Here is a 19,752-nt window from a genome sequence, read left to right on the forward strand (position 1 = left end):
GTATTGTTTCTGAGAAGCCTCGGTGACTTCCTAGAGTTCCTCGTGGCATTACAACGATAGTCTTGAGTAGTACGTGCCAATTGCCTGGAATATTTATAACAAACATAACATACATACTTGCATAACGGTGGTGTGGCAGTTAGAAGAACGTTTAACTCTTGTTGTGAGGTCGCGGGTTGTAATCCCAGCGGGGGCCTAAACCAATGATTTTCGTATTCATGTTTGGATAAAATAAATGATTATCACGTGCTAAAGTGCATTAGTTTTAGGCGCATGAGACGTTAGTTATGTAAAATTGACGATTCAAAGTGTAACTATGTTACCTATTGAATAAAGATATATTTGAATTTGAATAAAATTCGTGACAAATTGCTATAAATTTTCGAGTGTATCCCATTTGAAGGATGAGTTACGAGAAAAGAAAAGCCAGTGGTAAAAGGCAGTTTTGAATGAAAATAAGATTTACTAAGTTTTCTTCTTTACGATCTTTAAGGAATCAGTATAACACTATGATTCTGCAGTTGAACGCTGCGCAAAGGATTATAGTGTTAAAATATAACCCAAACAATATGTTTGTTTGTCTGTCAAAATTTAAGGACACTCAACAGTAGCGACACCTGACGGGAGAAATAGGCAGTTCTTATCCTCATTACGGGGCTGAGAGTTATCGTTCTATACCTACCCAGTATTATTCTTTATTCTATGCTGACGTTCTAAGATTGATATAATGAACAGTGTGGAGGCAGGTAAATAAACTTTCGTATACTCGATCGAATATTACCTCGACACGGTAACCATTTAAGGATGTCTATTTATACCTATAACCTTGACATTTAAGTAGCTTTTCCTGAAAACGTATATATATTAAGAACTCGACGACGTCGTCTTCAAAGATATTAGTCACTTTTCTTAGAATTATTGATGAGAGAATGTTCAATATCCATTAGTTATGATTTTAAACGAGTGTTGATGTGCTGGATGGACTGGCTGAATAAAAATTATAGAACGCGTTTATAGCATCACGCCTGTATCACCGAAGGCCTCTGTGGTCCAGTGGTTAAGTGTTGGGCTCACGATCCGGAGGTCCCAGGTTCGAATCCCGGTGGGGACATATCACAAAAATCACTTTGTGATCCCTAGTTTGGTTAGGACATTACAGGCTGATCGCCTGATTGTCCAAAAAGTAAGATGATCGTGCTTCGGAAGGCACGTTAAGCCGTTGGTCCCGGTTACCTACTACTAACTGATGTAAGTAAGTAGTCGTTACATGAGCCATGTCAGGGGCCTTTGGCGGCTCAATAGTAACCCTGAGGGTTGATGGGGTTGGGAATTCACCTCACAACCCATGTTGGCAACCCCAACATTAAATTTATATTTTTTAGTGTGACAACACTTTTGTCACTTCCCTTCCGTTCTTGCCCTTGACGATACATAGATCGAAATTCGCATGGACCATGGATGAGGAGGAGGACCCGGTGGTGTGATGGTTAACACGCTCGTCCCGGCCTGACAAGAGCTGCAGGTTCAAGTCGCGTCGAAATTTTCTCTTTGTGAGAATATTCTTCAATGCGTGCATCCGGCATTTCTGATCCATGTAGTTATACTCGCTGTTTGGTGAAGCATAACTTTTTATGGCAATTTAATTCATGGGCTAGATGTATGCTCTTGGTCCCATTGCCTACTTCAGCACCCGGTAGCGATAATGACCGTGCAAGCGTGTCTATGACAAGAAACACCGTGGTTGGATTCTGTTAATTACATTATACATTCCCTTCGCACTTCTTTGTTGAAGTGGGAGTTAAAAAATAGACTGGCCGACCGCGTATGAATGGAATATCAAAAATGCGCGTATATCAATTGCAACGTTGTTTGTTTTTTTATTTGGTTATTCTGCAATTAATTCAAGATTGATCAGCAATTTTGGTCAGTATAGATAGTTGTAACGGAATATTATAATTCAGTCAGAATAGAAAGAATAAAGATGTATAGAGAGATGCGTCTTCTATCGTGTGGGTTGTAAGGTGGATTACCAACCTCACCAACCCGGTGTCAAGGTTATTATTGAGCCGCCAAAGACATGGACCTGGCCCCGGCTTCGAATCACGGTGCAGACATATCACAAAAATCTCTTTGTGATCTCTAGTTTGGTTAGGACATTACAGGCTGATCACCTGATTGTCCAAAAGTAAGATCCGCGCTTTGGAAGGCACGTTACGTTGGTCCTCGTTACTACTGTTAGATAGAAAAGAATCGGTCGACCTAATATCGACTGATACATTACAATGCTACTGAACGTCACAACACTCATCATCATCATCAATTTAAGAGCCACGCTCTTGTCGGTGCAGCATTTTCTATGCTACTTTTTAGGGAAAAATAGGGCAGTGGTTTCCCTCTTGCCTTCCGCCCCGCAGTACTCTGTCTGACGCAAGTGGGATGGCGCCCCGAGTAGTCTATTACAAAGCCATACTAGGACTCCTGTCCTCCGCCTCTGAATAACACTAGAAAACACTAGTTTACGTAAAAAGGAAAGGGACGGTTAATCGAAAGACATAGAATTTATGGAACACGAGTCAATTTTAGACAAATTTAAAAACCCCTCCCAAAATGTTATGTTGGCCAATAATCGCACACGTCAAACAGATTGCATATGAGCGAGATGCCTATTTTACTCGCCCGGGTTATTTATTCATTTTAAAATTTACAGTTGTCAATCATCCGTCCCTTTCCTATTCGGCGGATAAGAAAATGACGGGTGTAACTTAATATAGTAAAATAGACACCTAGATAAATACACCTAGACACCTAGACACAATATGTAAAATAATATCGAAATGTCGTTCGTAAGTTTAGGTGTATTTAACGTTTTGCTGAGGAGCTCGGTGGCGCAGCGGTAAACGCGCTCAGTCTGCGATTGTTGAAGTTAAGCAACTTTCGCAAAGGCCGGTCATAGGATGGGTGACCACAAAGAAATATAAGTTCATCTCGAGCTCCTCCGTGCTTCGGAAGGCACGTTAAGCCGTTGGTCCCGGCTACATTAGTAGTGTTAATAACCACCAATCCGCACTGGGCCCGCGTGGTGGTGTAAGGCCCCGATCTCTCTATTCATCCATAGGGAAGGCCCGTGCCCCAGCAGTGGGGACGTTAATGGGCTGATGATGATGAGGTAACAAAATTATATAAATGAATTATTCTTCTTCTGTCGTGTGGGTTGTGAGATGGAGTACCAACCCCATCAACCCTGGTGTCAGGGTTACTATTATTAATAAATTAATCAATTATATGAATTATTAATGCACGATTTAATGTTGGCTATGCAAATAAGTATATATGTCGTTCGTAAGTATTAGGTGTATTTAACGCTTCGCTGTTATAAAATCAAGATCGGCCATTATGTTCAATAAAATATTATCATGATCTATAAAACTGGTATAAGTTTTTATTGTCGACTCTTGATTTCAATGTTATTGTAAAGAAAAACAGTATTTATGCACAGAGCGTTCGATTTTTTATAGTGTGGCATTAAGTTATGCACTTATGGCTTTTCTTATGGAAATTCCTCGCAATTGTGAGAAAATAACGGGTTTAATCGGTGATAGACCTGTTCGGAGAGCGCGTGACTTGCATCGTATGGTCACGGGTTTGAATCTTGACTCGGGCTCTAAAGCACTGACTTCGACTTTGTTTGAATTCAAGTTTCGATCATAGATTTACGGCAATAGGCTCGCACTCTTTCAATTTTTTCCAGGCTAGAAGAATAGGAATGAAATTGTATTGTATTTGTATTTATTTTTGATAAAAAAAATAGGTGATGTTATTTATTATTTTAGTTTCTTCAGGAAGCTAACAGCTTCAATTGCAAATGAATACAAAGGTAATTAGCAATTACAAGCTTCCACATATAAATGTGAAATAACAGAGAAAGTTTATACGTCTTAAACTTTACACAAACCATGATCATCAATTTAAGAGCCACGCTCTTGTCGGTGCAGCATTTTCCATTCCAGTCTATCAAAGGCCAATTCCTTGACTTCCCTATAAGACACGAAAAAAAAAGAAGCTAGAAGGAAAGAGAGGAAGGGGAAGACCAAGAAGAGCTTACATGGAACAGATTAGAAAAAAGGTTAACGTCGTGTCTTATAGGGAAGGAATAAAATTGACACATACCATAGGTAAACAAAATGCTGCATTGAACATTTAAGTGGCCATGTTCTGACCACTGATCATTATAATCTTATATACTCTTGTCTGTAGTCCGCAAGTGGTCTTTTAACGACTTTGGCTCTGTTCACCCCGTTACACATTATGCTTCGGGGTATGGGTAATGTAGGCATCATAGCAGATTGCATGTTATTATAAAATCACCTCCACAGAGCAATGTAGGCAATATTACGTCACCAGCTCATCACAAATTGCTATCCTGACCTTTTACACTTAGACGATCACCTTAAATGCGTTCACGGACTTGACATTAGAAAATATTATAATAAAGTTTGAAGAATTTGTTATGTAAAGAGGATTATATTTAACTCGGATAAGAAGAGAACGAACGAACGAACGAGCGTGGTGGAGTATGCTCCATACCCCCTCCGGTTGATTGAGGGGAGGTCTGTGCCCAGCACTGGGACGTTTATAGGCTGTTTATGTATGTTTATGTAAGAAGAGAACAAATTCTTTACAAGAAACATAACCATATTTGCGTCATACTGGTGCCGACTCCAGTACACACCAGTGAATTTTATTTTAAGTTATACCTGTCATTTTCTTATACGCCGAAAAAGAGAGGGACGGGTAATCGTCAGGCATAAAATTTATTGTATTTGGGAAACAAACAATTGTGTTTTATAACATATTTAAATAAGTACATATAAGTAGTATCATTATTATTTATGGAACACACGTCAATTTGAGGCAGAAATTTAAACAACCCTCTCAAAATTTTACATTGGCCAATAACCCGGCAGAATTATGTTGACAGCACACGTCAAACGGATTGCATATCAGCGAGATGTCCATTCGAGTCGCCCGGGTTATTCATTCACTCACTCATTGATTTTAAAATTAACAGCTGTTAATCATTCGTCCCTTTCCATTTCGGTGGATAAGAAAGTGACAGGTGTAAGTTAAAATTAAGAGGTGTCTACATGCATCAGAACCTCTGTCGAACAAACGTTGATTGGGGCATTGATGTTACTACTTACTTTAAAAAATAAAACACAAGAAAATGGACGATGCATTCGTACTTTATAACGAGGAGGAGAATCTCTGCCCAAAAAGGACACGTACGGTTACGAGCATTTATATGTATACTTTGGTACCATGTCACATTAACTTTTTTGACAAATTGAACTGTAAGTCTCACTAAATGTCAAATATGTTAGTGCGACAGAGTCCTAAAGTGGATACATTATATTGCTCATGACTGTACGTGAAGATAATCTGAAGTAAAACAGAGGAAATGGTGTGTACTGCGTTTATTGATCCGACCCACTTATAGTATCACGGAGGTCGAGTTTCTGAAGAGTGTAGTTTTAGGCAGGCAGGGCGACTGATAGCGATCGGCGAATAGATACCACTGAGTGTTAGTGACATCGTAACGAATACTGGGGGATGATTCAGACCGTGATGCTGAAAATACTTAAAATAACAATAAAAATTACATTAATTTTCCGTCAGGAAATTCCACTTGACATTAAATTAAAATCGTGGTCTGAATCATCCCCCTCAGAATTTGTTACAGAGTCCCTAACACCCATACGTACTCGTAGGGTTACCCGTACTTAGGTACTTGTATGGGGTGTTAGTGACATCGTAACGAATATTGAGGGGATGATTCAGCTCATTATTCTGAGTTCATCAAGTGAGGTGTAAAGTACACCCACTGGCTAGCTATGTTTAAGTCTTCTTCTTCTATCGTGTGGGTTGTGAGGTGAATTACCAACCCCATCACCCCTAGTGTCAGTGTTATTATTGAGCCGCCAAAGGCCCCTGACATGGCTCATGTAACGACTACTCACTTACATCAGTAACTAGTAACCGGGCCCAACGGCCTATCGTGCCTTCCGAAGCACGTATCATCTTACATTTTGTACAATCAGGTGATCAGTCTGTAACGTCCTAACCAAACTAGGGATAACAAAGTGATTTTTGTGATATGTCCCCACCGGGATTCACAACGCTCAACCACTGGACCACGGAGGTCGTTAATGGCTAATGGTTTTTACTATAAATCGACGATAAGTAAATGACGCCCACTGGCTGTCTATCTTTCTAGTCTATACCATGAGGAGCGTAAGTTTACAACCTAAAGCACAGCTTAATCCTTGAATATTAATTTGCCATTGGAATGAAAGGATTTGCCAATCCGCGTGGGCTGATATTCCAGACTACTCTCTCGATCCAGGCATATAATCTGTATAGTGCTGTAGCACAGTACAATCTCTGCACATACTGGCCTTTCCTTCTAACCGTCAATCATTTTAAATTTCGAAATTCTCGTTCCATTCCGCATTTCCTTACATTTTACGCTGACTCATTGCATCCCCGACCTTCATAAGAACAACATAAATATATTATACTGCTTAGCTCTGGCCATGCCCTCTAATTTTGGATTTGGATCTTATATCTAAGCATCGTTACAATTTGTTTGTGAAGTGTTGTTAATAAACTGGATACTGCTGTTGAATTTAAAACGTTATTTTTCGTCGTTACTACCAATCATCCCAATACTCTGCGGGCAAGTCGGATTCCCAACCATCGTACCGCAGTGCCTACATAGTGATGGGTTAAAATTAATATATTCGAATGAATTATTTCGGTAAAAATCATTCGATTGGTTAAATTTCCTAACAACCTATCTCGTTCGGATTGGGGGTTTATTAGATTGTTGCTTTATTTGAAACCTTAAATAGTTTGTTGTACGTTTTAATAAAAAGTAAATGTTTATTGCATTGGCCAGTAAATTCCTTAGATAAACTTAAAACGCTCGTGTCCATTCGTGCTTAATGGTTTTTAGGGATCCGTACTTTCGTCTGAATGCATTAGTTTTGTCAAAAATTGTAATGTAAGAGACGAAATCTAAATATAAATAACATGCTTTCCGCCCCTGACAATGTTCACATGGACTTTGGCTTCTTGTTTCTCCATCCCGTTTTCAAAGAGATGAGTACCGGGATAAAACACATATATTCTTCCCTAGGTCTTAATCTTCCTACCAAATTTCATCTTTAAACCACCCATCGAATGCTCTAAACCAGTAAGCTGTGACGATAACCCCTGTGTGGCCGGTGGTGCGATGTTTGTGACACTTTATATTTTGGGTCATCTATCGTGTGGGTTGTGAGGTGGAGTACCAACCTCATCAACCCTGGTGTCAGGATTATTATTGACCCGCCAAAGACATGGCTCATATAACGACTACTTGCTTACATCGGTAAGTAGTAACCGGGACCAACGGCTTAACGTGCCTTTCGAAGCACAGATCATCTTACTTTTGCACAATCTGGTGATCAGCCAGTAATGTCCTAACCAAACTAGGTACCACAAAGTAATTTTTGTGATATGTCGGGAATCGAACCCGGGACCTCCGGTTCGTGACCCCAGCGCTCAACAAACGGTTCAGTAGTTTAAGCGTGTAAAATAAAACAGCGTAACTTTCGTATTTATAATATTAGCATGGATTATTTTGGTCTAATGACTGCACGTTCATTGTAATATCGGTATAGAAACCTCAGAGCGCGAGTCCGAATCGCACTTGGCCAGTTTTTTACAGTCACACACTCTACTAGACCGTCTGGCAAGAATTTACACCATTCACAGCAAGTTAAGCACTCCAATAATGCACTGGTAACATGCGAACGTTCTATGAATGGTTTGTAAGGAAAGTGTTAAGTGCCATTGTGACATACACCACATTATTATTGATATCACGTTGTTTCCAAGATTTGTGGCCGCTTAATAATTATATACAAGGTGTTAGTGACATAGCAACGAATACTGAGGGGGAAGATTCAGACCATGATTGGAATTTTCCGTCGCAAAAGTATAGAACTGAAAATAATAAACAGAAACCCTAAAATCGATTCAAAGTGTAACTATGTTACCTACTGAATAAAGATACTTTTGTATTTGAATTTGACATAGCATAACGCCTCTTTCCCTAGGCAGATCTTTGAATCGTAATTTTTTACATTACGAACGTCTCATCCGCCTAAAATTACTGCAGCTTCTCACAACCTGTATAGCGGGGAAAAGAAGCTGAAAGACACCTCGGCACAGGGACTTAGACGTTCTTAAAAAAAAATACATAGTAAATTTATGTCGTATGTTGCTATACTCAATATATACATAAACACACATACATACATAAACTCACGCCTATTTCCCATCGGGGCAAGCAGAGACTATAGAATTCAATTTGCTTCGATCCTAACACATAGTCTCTTGCTTCCTCCACATTCATCAATCGCTTCGTACACGCACGCCGATTCAGAGTAGACCGTATTAAACCTTTTCTAAGGACATCTCCAGTTTGGTCAATGTAAGTCATTCTAGGTCTATACATAAACTCACGCCTTTTTCCACTGGGGTAAGTAGACTAGTATTCCATTTGCTTCGATCTTGATACACTTCTCTTGCTTCCTCAAACGTCAAGCGTTTCACGCACGCCGGTTCAGAAACTTACCTAATGCTCGATAGATTTCGTCTTCAATGATAAACATAGTCGATAATTGCATTCTAAAGGGGCAATTGATCTAATTAAGTGGTCAATGTGGGCCACGCGGTTATGAGCGACCACTGTCGTGTTGTCCTAGTTCTAATATCGGCCTATGTCAAGGTAAAGACGAGGGATATTAAAACTTATAAAAAATTTACAGTCAATCGTTAATTTTTAGTGTTCCCCATTCTAGAATTAACCTAGGCCTACATAATCCGGTTTCTAGAATATTGTTGAAGTTCAACGAATTAAACAACAGTGATGTGGATATACACAAGGATTCATTTATTCAATTTAAAAGTAAAATGCTGAAACTTATCCACACCACTAATAATTTTATGTAATTTTATAATTTTATGTACTTAACCACCTATCTCTAAGTTTTATTTTGCAATAGTTTTAGTTTTCGTTTGATTTTTTCATACCATTTAAACGTTGTTGTGTTGTATTAGACGATTTATGTTTTTTCTTTTTTAAATTTTATTTTCAATTATTGTTCTTTTTAAGCTCACTTTAGTTTATACTTTTTATTATGTGTTGTGTGCGTCTATAATTGGCAGGCATACCGGAACTTTTCCTATGTGTATTTTATAATGTGTGTTTGTGTATGTACTGCTGTTGATGTACCATAATAAATAAATTGAGTTGATAATGACCAAAAACAGGATGGGTGATGTAGTCAAGAAGCACCTGTGCCTCGTCCGATAGAGCGGTATGGAAGAGAAAGACAAAAAACAGACTCCACCCTTTTTTGACGTCATGTATTGTAGTAGATTTGATGCCCATGGCATTGGCTACAGAAAGCTCGGTGAGGTGTTGGTACTTAGTTCATCTCAACAAGTTTATTCATGATAATTACGTTGAATAGATGATTCTGATTTCTGTTTTTTATCTGTATCGGGCTGTACTTACTGAGCATGACACAAAAAGCGTCCTTTTGTGAGCATTAAACCGTCTGCTCTCATCTAAAACGTTTACCAAACGCTATCAATGCGACAACGAAACGCGACCACTACAGATTTCCTGTGACTTTATCTGTCTCAATTATGTTGCCTCCAGCACAGCCACGCGATTACCGACCTAAATAACTTGCTGGTATGATTACTATCTGGTTGTATCGCTGCTCTGTTCCTAGAATGGTAGATAAGCAACGCTATTACAGCACAAAACGACAGCTCGGTTGTTTAGGTAGTTTTTCTCGTGATGGATAATGGTATTAGGTACATATACATTATATGTCAAATTCAAATTCAAAAATATCTATATTCATTACGTAACATAGTTACACTTCGAGTCAATTTTTACATAACGAACGTCTCGTCCGCCTAAAACTACTGCAGCTTCTCACAACCTGTATAGCCGGGGCAAAAGAAGCTGCAAGGAAAACCTCGGCACAGGGCCCTAGACGTTCTTTAAAAAAAAACATAAAATATTTTTATACAATTGAGTATTTTAGCTGCCTAATATCAGTTCTCAGACAGTTAATCCCATGCATTCATTTCTTCTAAATAATCACTAACTTTATAATAATCATTTTTGTAAAGTTTTTGTTCGTCAATCGTCAATTTTTACATAACGAACGTCTCATACGCCTAAAACTACTACAGATTCTCACAACTTGTATAGCCGGTGAAAAGAAGCTGCAAGAAAAACCTCGGCACAGGGTCCTAGACGTTCTTTTTTAAAAAAGGAGTGGGCTCTGTTTTCCGCATTTAGGCTCTTAAGATGGCTCATGCGTGCTACGTAAGCCAACCTAACTCCTTCCAGAAGCTCAGAAGCCTCCCGGGGTTTCAGGATGTGTACCCGTTGTGCTGACACTCCCGTGCATTCCAGGATTACATTGGAGGCAGCTTCTTCTGTATCCAGACAGTGTCTACAAAGAAGTCTGGGTGTATGATAATCAATAATCTGTGTGTGTGACGTCTGACGCCACGATTTAAGTTTAAACTATGTTCGGGGGGGGGGGGGAGGTAAACCTACCTCAGACGCTGGTGGGAAGCGGAAAGTTGCCGTCTGGGTTTTTGTGACAGAAACTCACATTAGAATGTGCATTTTCAAAAAGGCCCTTACAAAGCTCACACTTATAAGGCTACGATTTGTATCTCAGCCCACCCCAATAAGGATTACGAGCGTGAGTTATGCCTCTTTCATGGTATGCGTCCGCACTAATATTATAAATGGGAAACTGTGTGTCTGATTGTTCGTCCGTCTTTCATGGAAAAATAGCGACAAATTGACGTGATTTTTTCAAATGGAGATAGTTGAAGGGATAGAGAGTGACGTAGGCTACTTTATGTCTCTTTCTAACCCCCCACTTCCCTAAAATGGGGGATGGAAGTTTGTGTGGAGCAACCCGCAATTTTCAAGGTAGAAAGCTAATAATTGGTATTCGGACCATTTGTGACTAACAAAACAATCGTGCGTAATTTTTTTTAAATCTGGAACACCTTCAAAGAGGGGGTGAACTTTTATATGGGACTTTTGACCGTTTTCAGGATAGGAAGCTAAAAATTGGTACATCAGGAAAGGGAACCGTGTTACCACGAATTTAACGCGAGCGAAGCCGCGGGCATAAGCTTATAAGGTATAAATGTATTTACGAGGTGATTTAAAGCGAAGATTTCATTTTACGATGTTTGGGTTCCATTTTATTGTACTTTAGCGCTTAACGGGAGGTGACTGGGATTTCACAGTTCTTTTATTCTGTCTTTGAATTCGCAAAAGGGTGTAACAGACGGTAGTAAAACCATTTATTGGGTTAAATGAGACACATTGATCCGGATAAGTATTTACGTGAAATGTCTGTCTGGCAAATTCAATCAAAATTCAAAAATATCTTTATTCAGTATTTAACATAGCTAGTTACACTTTGAATCGTCAATTTTCACATAACGAACGTCTCATCCGCTTAAATGCATGGGACTGTCTGAGAACTGATATTAGGCAGCTAAATTACTCAATTGTATACCAATATTTTATATTTATTTTTTTAAAGAACGTCTAGGGCCCTGTGCCGAGGTTTTTCTTGCAGCTTCTTTTCCCCGGCTATACAGGTTGTGAGAAGCTGCAGTAGTTTTAGGCGGATGAGACGTTCGTTATGTAAAAATTTACGATTCAAAGTGTGACTGTGTTACCTACTGAATAAAGATATTTTTGAATTTGAAAAATTTGAACAAACCTAGTTAGCTCGCAGATGCACTGTAAAGATTTAAGTTCGACGCAACATCCATATCTCCCTCGTCACAGTTCGCGACGTTCGCATCGATCTGGTGGTCAATGTACCAACCCTAGACGTGCGATGAACTGAGTTACCGAGATCATAGTAAGAATAACAACATAATATAAGCGCACGGATATATTTCAATTGGGCTGTGTAATACACAAAGTCACGCCTAAAATGTTTTAATGTTAATATACCCATAGTGAAATGTATATAAAAACCGTTATTAAATGTGTGTAATATGCATGGTTTAATACTATTTATTATTTAGGGTGATAATAACGGTTTTTTATATACATTTCACACAATAAATAGTATTAAACCATACACACATTTAATAACTGTTTTTATATACATTTTACTATGGGTATATCCTATCTATACAGGATGTTAGTTACATCGCAACGAATACTAAGGGGGATGATTCTGAGTTAATATCAAATGGAATTTTCCGTCGCATTTTTTTTTGACGTGACTTATTGTATATTTTCCGCAGATGGCATGAACTACTTGGCCGGACAAATGGGGAGCGCTAAAAAGGCTCTCACCCGGTCGTAGCAAAAGTATGGAACTGAAAATAATTGAAAAAATATATTTTAAATAATATTGCAACTGTTGCCAAAGCGCGAACTTAAAATGCGATGTATAATTATTAAGTACTATGTTTTACACATACAAATTGAAAAAAAATATATATGTTTTTCGTCATAAATAAACCGTTTTTTATACCAATTACATTTGATTTAAAACTGTTTATTTACAACTACATACAGCCGTAAGCCGTTAAGCAATATGGGGGCGCGCGCGGTCTGTCTGCTTTCTTCGCACGCACGAGGTAAGGTGTACCTTACTGCTCTACTACAGTACAGTACCTACAGTAAGTAGGGAATGCAATTCCGATCTCGCGGATCCCGATTTCGCGAGATGTCGTCTAATTTTTCGGGATCAATCCCGAAGAATATTATGACGAGATCTCTTTCGAGATTGACTTGAATCTTTGTTTTAATTATGCTGATTTCCAATGAAAACTTAATTATTTACTTAGTAATATTGAAGAGTAATGGTTTTTGTTTTCTTTCAAAAAATTGTTTTAATTAACCTCACTGTTACAAACAAGCAGTTTTCATCGTTTTCAGACATCCTAACTTTATTTTTTTTTATAAACTAAACGAGGAACCGAAAATTTGGGGATCTCGCGAGAGTGATATTTCTAATCCCGCGGGATCTCGAATTTGCGATCTCGACTCGCATTCCCTAAAAGTAAGTAAGTACGGTCATGAGTACTTACATACACTTTGATACCATGTCACATTAACTTTTTTGACAAATTAAATCGTAAGCCTCATTAAATGTTAAATACGATAGTGCGACAGGGTTCTAAAGTGGGTGCATGACATTACTCATGACTGAGATTTTGGTACGGAGTGTCCGCGCTGCAGTTATACATACTATGACTTGCACCGACATTACACCGCCCCAAATATTTGTGTAGTCTACTACCGCTAACTGTAAACATAACCGTATGAATGCATTTGATTGTTTCCTAATGTTATTGTTCACATTTATTATTATTTTCCACCGCCCGGACTAGGCTCCGAACAGTTTCGATGGATTTATCGCTGTAACGTGACGAATAATTAAAAAAAAACATAAGCTCACACACGAAGAGCTCATAAGCTTTTCGGAAGTATGTGACTTAACCTATATTGGGCTGGTTTTCCCTTCGTGGGTTGGAAGGTCAGACAGGCAGTCGTTTCTGTAAAAAAAACCGCACCTGTCAAATCTTCAGGTTGAAAAACGGGATAATGCTAGCGTTATCGTAACAGGATCCTTATATTATTGGACTTTGTTATTTATGTTGATGTTTAACGAATAATTTTGTACATTTTGTACACTTGCTTATCGCTACAACCCTAACGAGGTAGATAACGGAAATGCCCGATAAATACTCCGGAGCTCTGTCATACATAAATTCTCGCGTTTTTCTCACCGAGTCATAGCATAAAGAATAATCCTAAGTGTAGAACGGTAACTCTTTGCCCCTCACCATTTCGTATAGAGCGCCGATCTCACCCCCTCTGGGTCTTACTTTAGTCTTAAATAGTCGTAAGCCGCTAAGGAGTAAGTCAAATCAGTTACTTTTTACTAAACGTCAAAACACGTAATTACTGTGAATTTGCATGAAAATGCAACATGTGACGTCATAGAAAAACGTGACAAAATATCGCACTTACTATTAAATTTTTCTTTTTTCCTTCTTACAATATGGGGTCCTTTAAGCGAAGCGTAAAGAAGCACCGGGTAGGCCAGTATGGTAGTCGAAACTGACTCATTGCGTTGCTTTTCAGTTGCTACTGCAATTGGGGCTTCTCTATGTTTACTATCAGGCATAGTTGAGCCAACATACTTGGCAAATATAAAAAAAAACTTCATAAATAAGTTAAATAGTCTTTATTTAGTATTAATCAGAATTTCATAATTTATCTTCGAGCTAGGAAACTACCCAATTGGTGCAAGTCATCATCATCAATTTAAGAGCCACGCTCTTGTCGGTGCAGCATTTTTCATGCTACTTTTTTAGGGAAACATAGGCCCTCTTGCCTTCCGCCCCGCAATACTCTGTCTGACGCAAGTGGGATGGCGCCCAGAGTAGTCTATTACAAAGCCGTACTAGGACTCCTGTCCGCCTCTGAATAGTACGATAGTACATACATACATAATTTTTTTTTTTATAAACTCACTCCTATTTCCCACTGGGGTAAGCAGAGACTATAGAATTCCATTTGCTTCGATCCTGACACACTTCCCTTGCTTCCTCCACATTCATCAATCGCTTCATACACGCACGCCGGTTCAGAGTAGATCGTATTGAACCTACGATACGATAGTACGATAGTAGTGACTCCAAAATGCGTAAAGTAAACGCTTAATAAGTAACTGTACTCTTAGACTGGTATGAAGTGAAAGGTATACGTTTACTCTCGCCTTAAAACGACTTAAACACATAAAGCACGTAAGTTATAAATAAATGGCAGTGCTTTCAATCGCTAACGTTTCCTCGTGCAGTAAATCTAAAAACACAAACAGTAGATTTGCAGTTGAATAACCTCCTGATTAAAGATTGAGTAAGCTTACATAGAAAATGGCCCCGATTCTTGAGCATACAAATTTTGTTTAAGTTATACCTGTCTTTTTCCTATCTACCGAAAAGGAAAGGGACGGATGATTGACAACTGTTAATTTTAAAATGAATGAATAACCCGGGCGAATAAAATAGGCGTCTCGCGCATATGCAACCCGTTTGACATGTGCTGTTATTGACAAATATACAATTTGGAAAGGTTTATTCAATTTGTGTTCCATCAATTTTATGCCTGTCGATTACCCGTTCCTTTCTTTTTTTTAGCGGATCACAAAATGACAGGTATAACTTAAAATAAAATTAGATGGTGTGTACAGGAATCAGCACCAATGTCTATGCATACACATACATAAATTCACGCCTATTTCCTCTTGGGGTAGGTAGAGACCGCGGAATTCCACCCACTACGATCCTGACACACCACTTTCGCTTCCTCCACTCTCAAAGACTTCATGCAGGCTTAGAGTACTCTTGAACAGGCCTTTTTTTAAAACATTCTATATTTTCTAACAAAAAGAAAATTCATGTTCTTTTTTGTCTTCAAATTATTTTCAGTTCCATACTTTTGCGACCGAAAGTTCCACTTGATATCTAATCAGAATCGTGGTCTGAATCATCAAATATAAACATAAATAGCCTATATACGTCCCACTGCTGGGTACAGGCCTCCCCTCAATCAACCGGAGGGGGTATGGAGCATACTCCACCACGCTGCTCCAATGCGGGGGTGCGGGTGTGGTGGTCTGAAACATCGCTCAAAGTTTTCGTTACGCTGTCGCTAACACCCTGTATAATCATTACATTGTACCTGATGAGGCCGTGCTTCGTAAAGCACGCCGATAGTGGCCGCCAGATGTCACGGACGGAGGGCCCGTCCGTGAGTTAATTAATCGACACATACAACATGAAAGAAGTTTGGTTATAATAATAATCTCTTCCCCAGGTGGTATTAGAAGTGGCGCATCGCGTGGACCAAGAAGGCGTGGTGGCGGTGGACTCGGTGGTGGAGAAGCTGATCTTCAAGCCGCAGGACGTGGTCTCCATCCGCGCCAAGGACTCTGACCTCGAGTACGCTACCCACGATGTGTTCCAGACCGACGCCGCTATCTCACAGAAGTTTAACGGTCAGTTGAAGAAATACATTAGCTGAAAGACATACCAAGTCAGTGGGGAACTTTCCAGGCTACGTTCTCAACTCATTCTAATTTGTTTTTTTAGTCAAGAGTAAAACAATATGGTGGAAAAATAAATATATAGTCTTGCATTGGACGCATAGATCTTTCTGGCATGTTTAATGCCAACCACAAACAAATCCCGACCATAAAGTTTTTTTTACTAGTTATTATTTAGATAAATTATACAATATATTCGTACAGTTTGCAAAGCCGCCATTTTGCTTATATAACAAACTCATACAAACGACTAACCCAAACAGTGATAATTATTTAAATGCGTAATATTTTCTTAGATTTGCGAGACACTGAACGAAAAGCTTCTTCTGGAGCATGTATGTATTAATTCAATTTATGAAGATAAAAGCCTATACACAGTTTGGCCAATAAGAGTAGAAATAATACCAAATTGGCAATAGTCATTCAATAACATGAGTTTTGGAGAATGAAATTATATTTGTCTATAATATTTCTGTATTTTTTAATTTGTATCAATGCTCTGACTTACGTCACTTGAGGTCTACGCTCTTTGTGAGATAAGTATCCTGTGAATTTCTGTGTAATTTTTGTTTTATTATTTTTGAAAACGTCTTCTTTGTCAGCGATAGGTTACGTGCATATTTGGTCGTGCAATACGTGCATTTTTTGGGGGGACTTTCAATTCTAAACACGTTTCTCTATCGATGTTTCTACTCTTCTTCGTCAAGCTATAGCTAAGTACTTTAACATACTTACCTAAACCACCTCTTCAGGTAACGGGCGGACGGGCGAGGAGCGCCACTTAGAGCCTTGGGACGGCTGCGACGGCGAAGGCGGAGACTCGCCGTCATTGAACGGAGACGCTCGCCTAGAGGACCTGGAGTTGGACCACCGCGCCAACGGCTGGGACGCGCACGAGATGTTCCGCAAGAATGAGGAGGTGTATGGTGTGCACAGCACCTATGATCACTCCCTAGCTGGGTATACTCTACCTCTGCAGCGGAAGGATACCCAGGATTACAGGTATGTAAATGTATTAACATGTTACTGAACGGGGACGCTCGCCTTGAGGACTTAGAATTGGTCCATCGCGGACTTGTTCAGAGTTGAACCACCGAATAGTTAAGAGTTGGACCATCGAGAACTTATGGACCACCGCACCACCCGCTAGGACGCTCACGAGATGTTTTTTTTAGAAAAATAATCTTTACCTGTTGTGAGTCTATTTGTTTATAGTATGTCCTGGCATTATGAATCACGCCACCTGAACAAGGTCTGATACGTAGTTTAATCTTACAGGGACGCAGAAGCGAAGGCTGAAGAGATAGCGGCGGAGATAGAGAGTGCCCCCTCGTACAAGGCCCGCATTGAGTTGGAGAACGGGGACGAGGAGGAGCGCTTCGCGGCCGTGCAGCGGCCCCAGGACGCGCCCGCCGCCGGCAAGTACGTCATACCCAACAAGAGGAAGAACATGCAGGTATAGTGCTTGGTTTTTTTATTAAACATCTGTGGCGGACCCAAATGGGCCACCTAGTTCCACCCACATGCAACAGATGGCGCCACATTCAATAATGCAGTCCTGAAACGCGCTATCGAAGTTTTCACAACGCGATCCAACATAACACCGCTGGATCGTCGATCTCTAGTCACACTACTAACTTGTGGCTAGCGGGGTACTATGCTCAGTTCGCTACCCCGAAAACTACCTTGGCGGCAGCACATCCTCGCCGCTAAACATCTCTTAAGCCTTATCCCCAACTACATACATATAGAACCTTCAGGCCTGTTGTCTTAAACGTTGTACCGGGTGAGAGCCTTCAGCGCTCCCTATTTGTCCGGCCAAGTAGTTAATGCCATCTGCGACAAATCTACAATAAGTTACGTCAAAAAAATATTAAACGGCAACTCCCCGCTCCCCACTAGCGGCTGAGCTAGGTTTACCTCACCGCTCGGTCTTACTTTAGTCTTCAATCGTATGGGTGTAAAACGTCACACACACAGATGCGCGTGTACGATAACGTCAATGTGTAGTGTAGGTGTAAAACGAGGTTAGTATGAAGTGTCCGGGGTGTTCCGCTTCAGCTTACCTAACCTGACGATTTGACCGGTTTTAAAAGCGCCTGTCTGACATTCCAACTCGAAGGGACAACGTAACATAAGCTCACGTCTCTATCCCAATTGGGGTAGTCAGAGGTACATCCATCGCATGATGAACTAATTACCCACACCTCACCGAGCTTTCTGTTAGGCCAACGTGAGGTGGTGAGCCGTATCGCCGTCTATAATGGTCGAGCCAACAATGATTGGTTAATGGTTGCCGAAGGGACTACCAGTCCAATACAGATTAGGTAACCTCAGACATATTTCTCGAGTATTTGGGTTTCCTCACGATGTTTTCCTTCACCGCTGAGCACATGATATTATTTATATTCCAAATTTGAATTCGAAACAAATTCGAAAATTATTGGTTTAGGTCTGCCGGATTTCAGGCAAAAATACTGAGTTGTTGGAAGGAAGTTAGTATGGTGCTTATCAGCAAGAGTAAATATCCGTATATGTATTGTTAGTGGTAAGCAAAGCAAAACCCGTCATCTATCACTTGACAGTGGACGTCACCTCGCAGTCCAACGCGACGCTCACACGCACCCCAGACCACATAGGGAAAGGGGACGGGAAGAATACATGACCATGATTTTTCGCAGACGGGTAAGCTGGTGAAGGCGGGCGGGTCCCCCCCGGCCGGGCGCGGCTACCCGGCGCACGCGTCGCCCCCCGCGCCGCCCGCCGCCGCCCCCGCGCCGCCGCCCCCCGCGCCGCACGCCCCGCCGCACGTGCCGCACGTGCCCCACGTGCCGCCTAAAGACAAAGACAAGGACCACCGCCCCCCGCGCCACCACCTCACGCCGCCCGCTGAGCGCAGGCATGAAGATACGGTGAGGATACTCTGGAATATATAGATACGGTTTAAGATGGTTTATTCCTCAAAAGAATACATTTTGTTCGCTTCCTGAGAAACCATCATTTCCATAAGGATACTTTTAAACATTAGAGTTGGACTAATCAAACTAGAATATTCCCGATTCCTGTTCTTTCTTGTACTCTGATTCTATCTGGCTAAAGGCTAGGTAATAAAGTTCTATCTACATTTTACTATCAGGAATGTTCCGATTTCGAACGGCACATCAATAATTATGTAGTGGCGATGGCCCCGAATCCTGCACACCCATCCTAATTTTAATCTTTCGAACGCCGGAACGCGGATCTCGACCAGACACAATGTAAAATCTATTGTGTCTGGTATCTCGGCATATGAGAGGTTAAGTTATACCTGCCATTTTCTTATCCACCGAGAAGGATAGCGACGGATGATTGACAACTGTTAAAATTAAAATTAATGAATAACCCGGGAGAATAAAATAGGCAACCCGCGCCTCACCGAGCTTTCTGTTAGACCAACGTGATATGTAAGCCGTATCGCCGTCCATAATGGTCGAACCAACTGTGTTAGGGGAAATTGCACTTA

At 40.3% G+C, this 19,752-nt stretch overlaps 1 protein-coding gene across 1 annotated transcript in view; it reads left to right on the forward strand.

Moving 5' to 3' along the window:
• Positions 1 to 19,752, forward strand: part of LOC126376400 (ataxin-2-like protein) — a 54,326-nt gene that overhangs the window by 13,479 nt on the left and 21,095 nt on the right. The window contains exons 3-7 of the mRNA XM_050023727.1: positions 16,022 to 16,202; positions 17,003 to 17,252; positions 17,529 to 17,706; positions 18,932 to 19,012; positions 19,043 to 19,162. Of these exons, the coding sequence (XP_049879684.1) occupies positions 16,022 to 16,202; positions 17,003 to 17,252; positions 17,529 to 17,706; positions 18,932 to 19,012; positions 19,043 to 19,162 (810 nt within the window). The remainder of the gene's footprint in view (positions 1 to 16,021; positions 16,203 to 17,002; positions 17,253 to 17,528; positions 17,707 to 18,931; positions 19,013 to 19,042; positions 19,163 to 19,752) is intronic.

This window comes from Pectinophora gossypiella, chromosome 20, assembly GCF_024362695.1.
Source record: "Pectinophora gossypiella chromosome 20, ilPecGoss1.1, whole genome shotgun sequence".
Taxonomy (NCBI): Eukaryota; Metazoa; Arthropoda; class Insecta; order Lepidoptera; family Gelechiidae; genus Pectinophora; species Pectinophora gossypiella.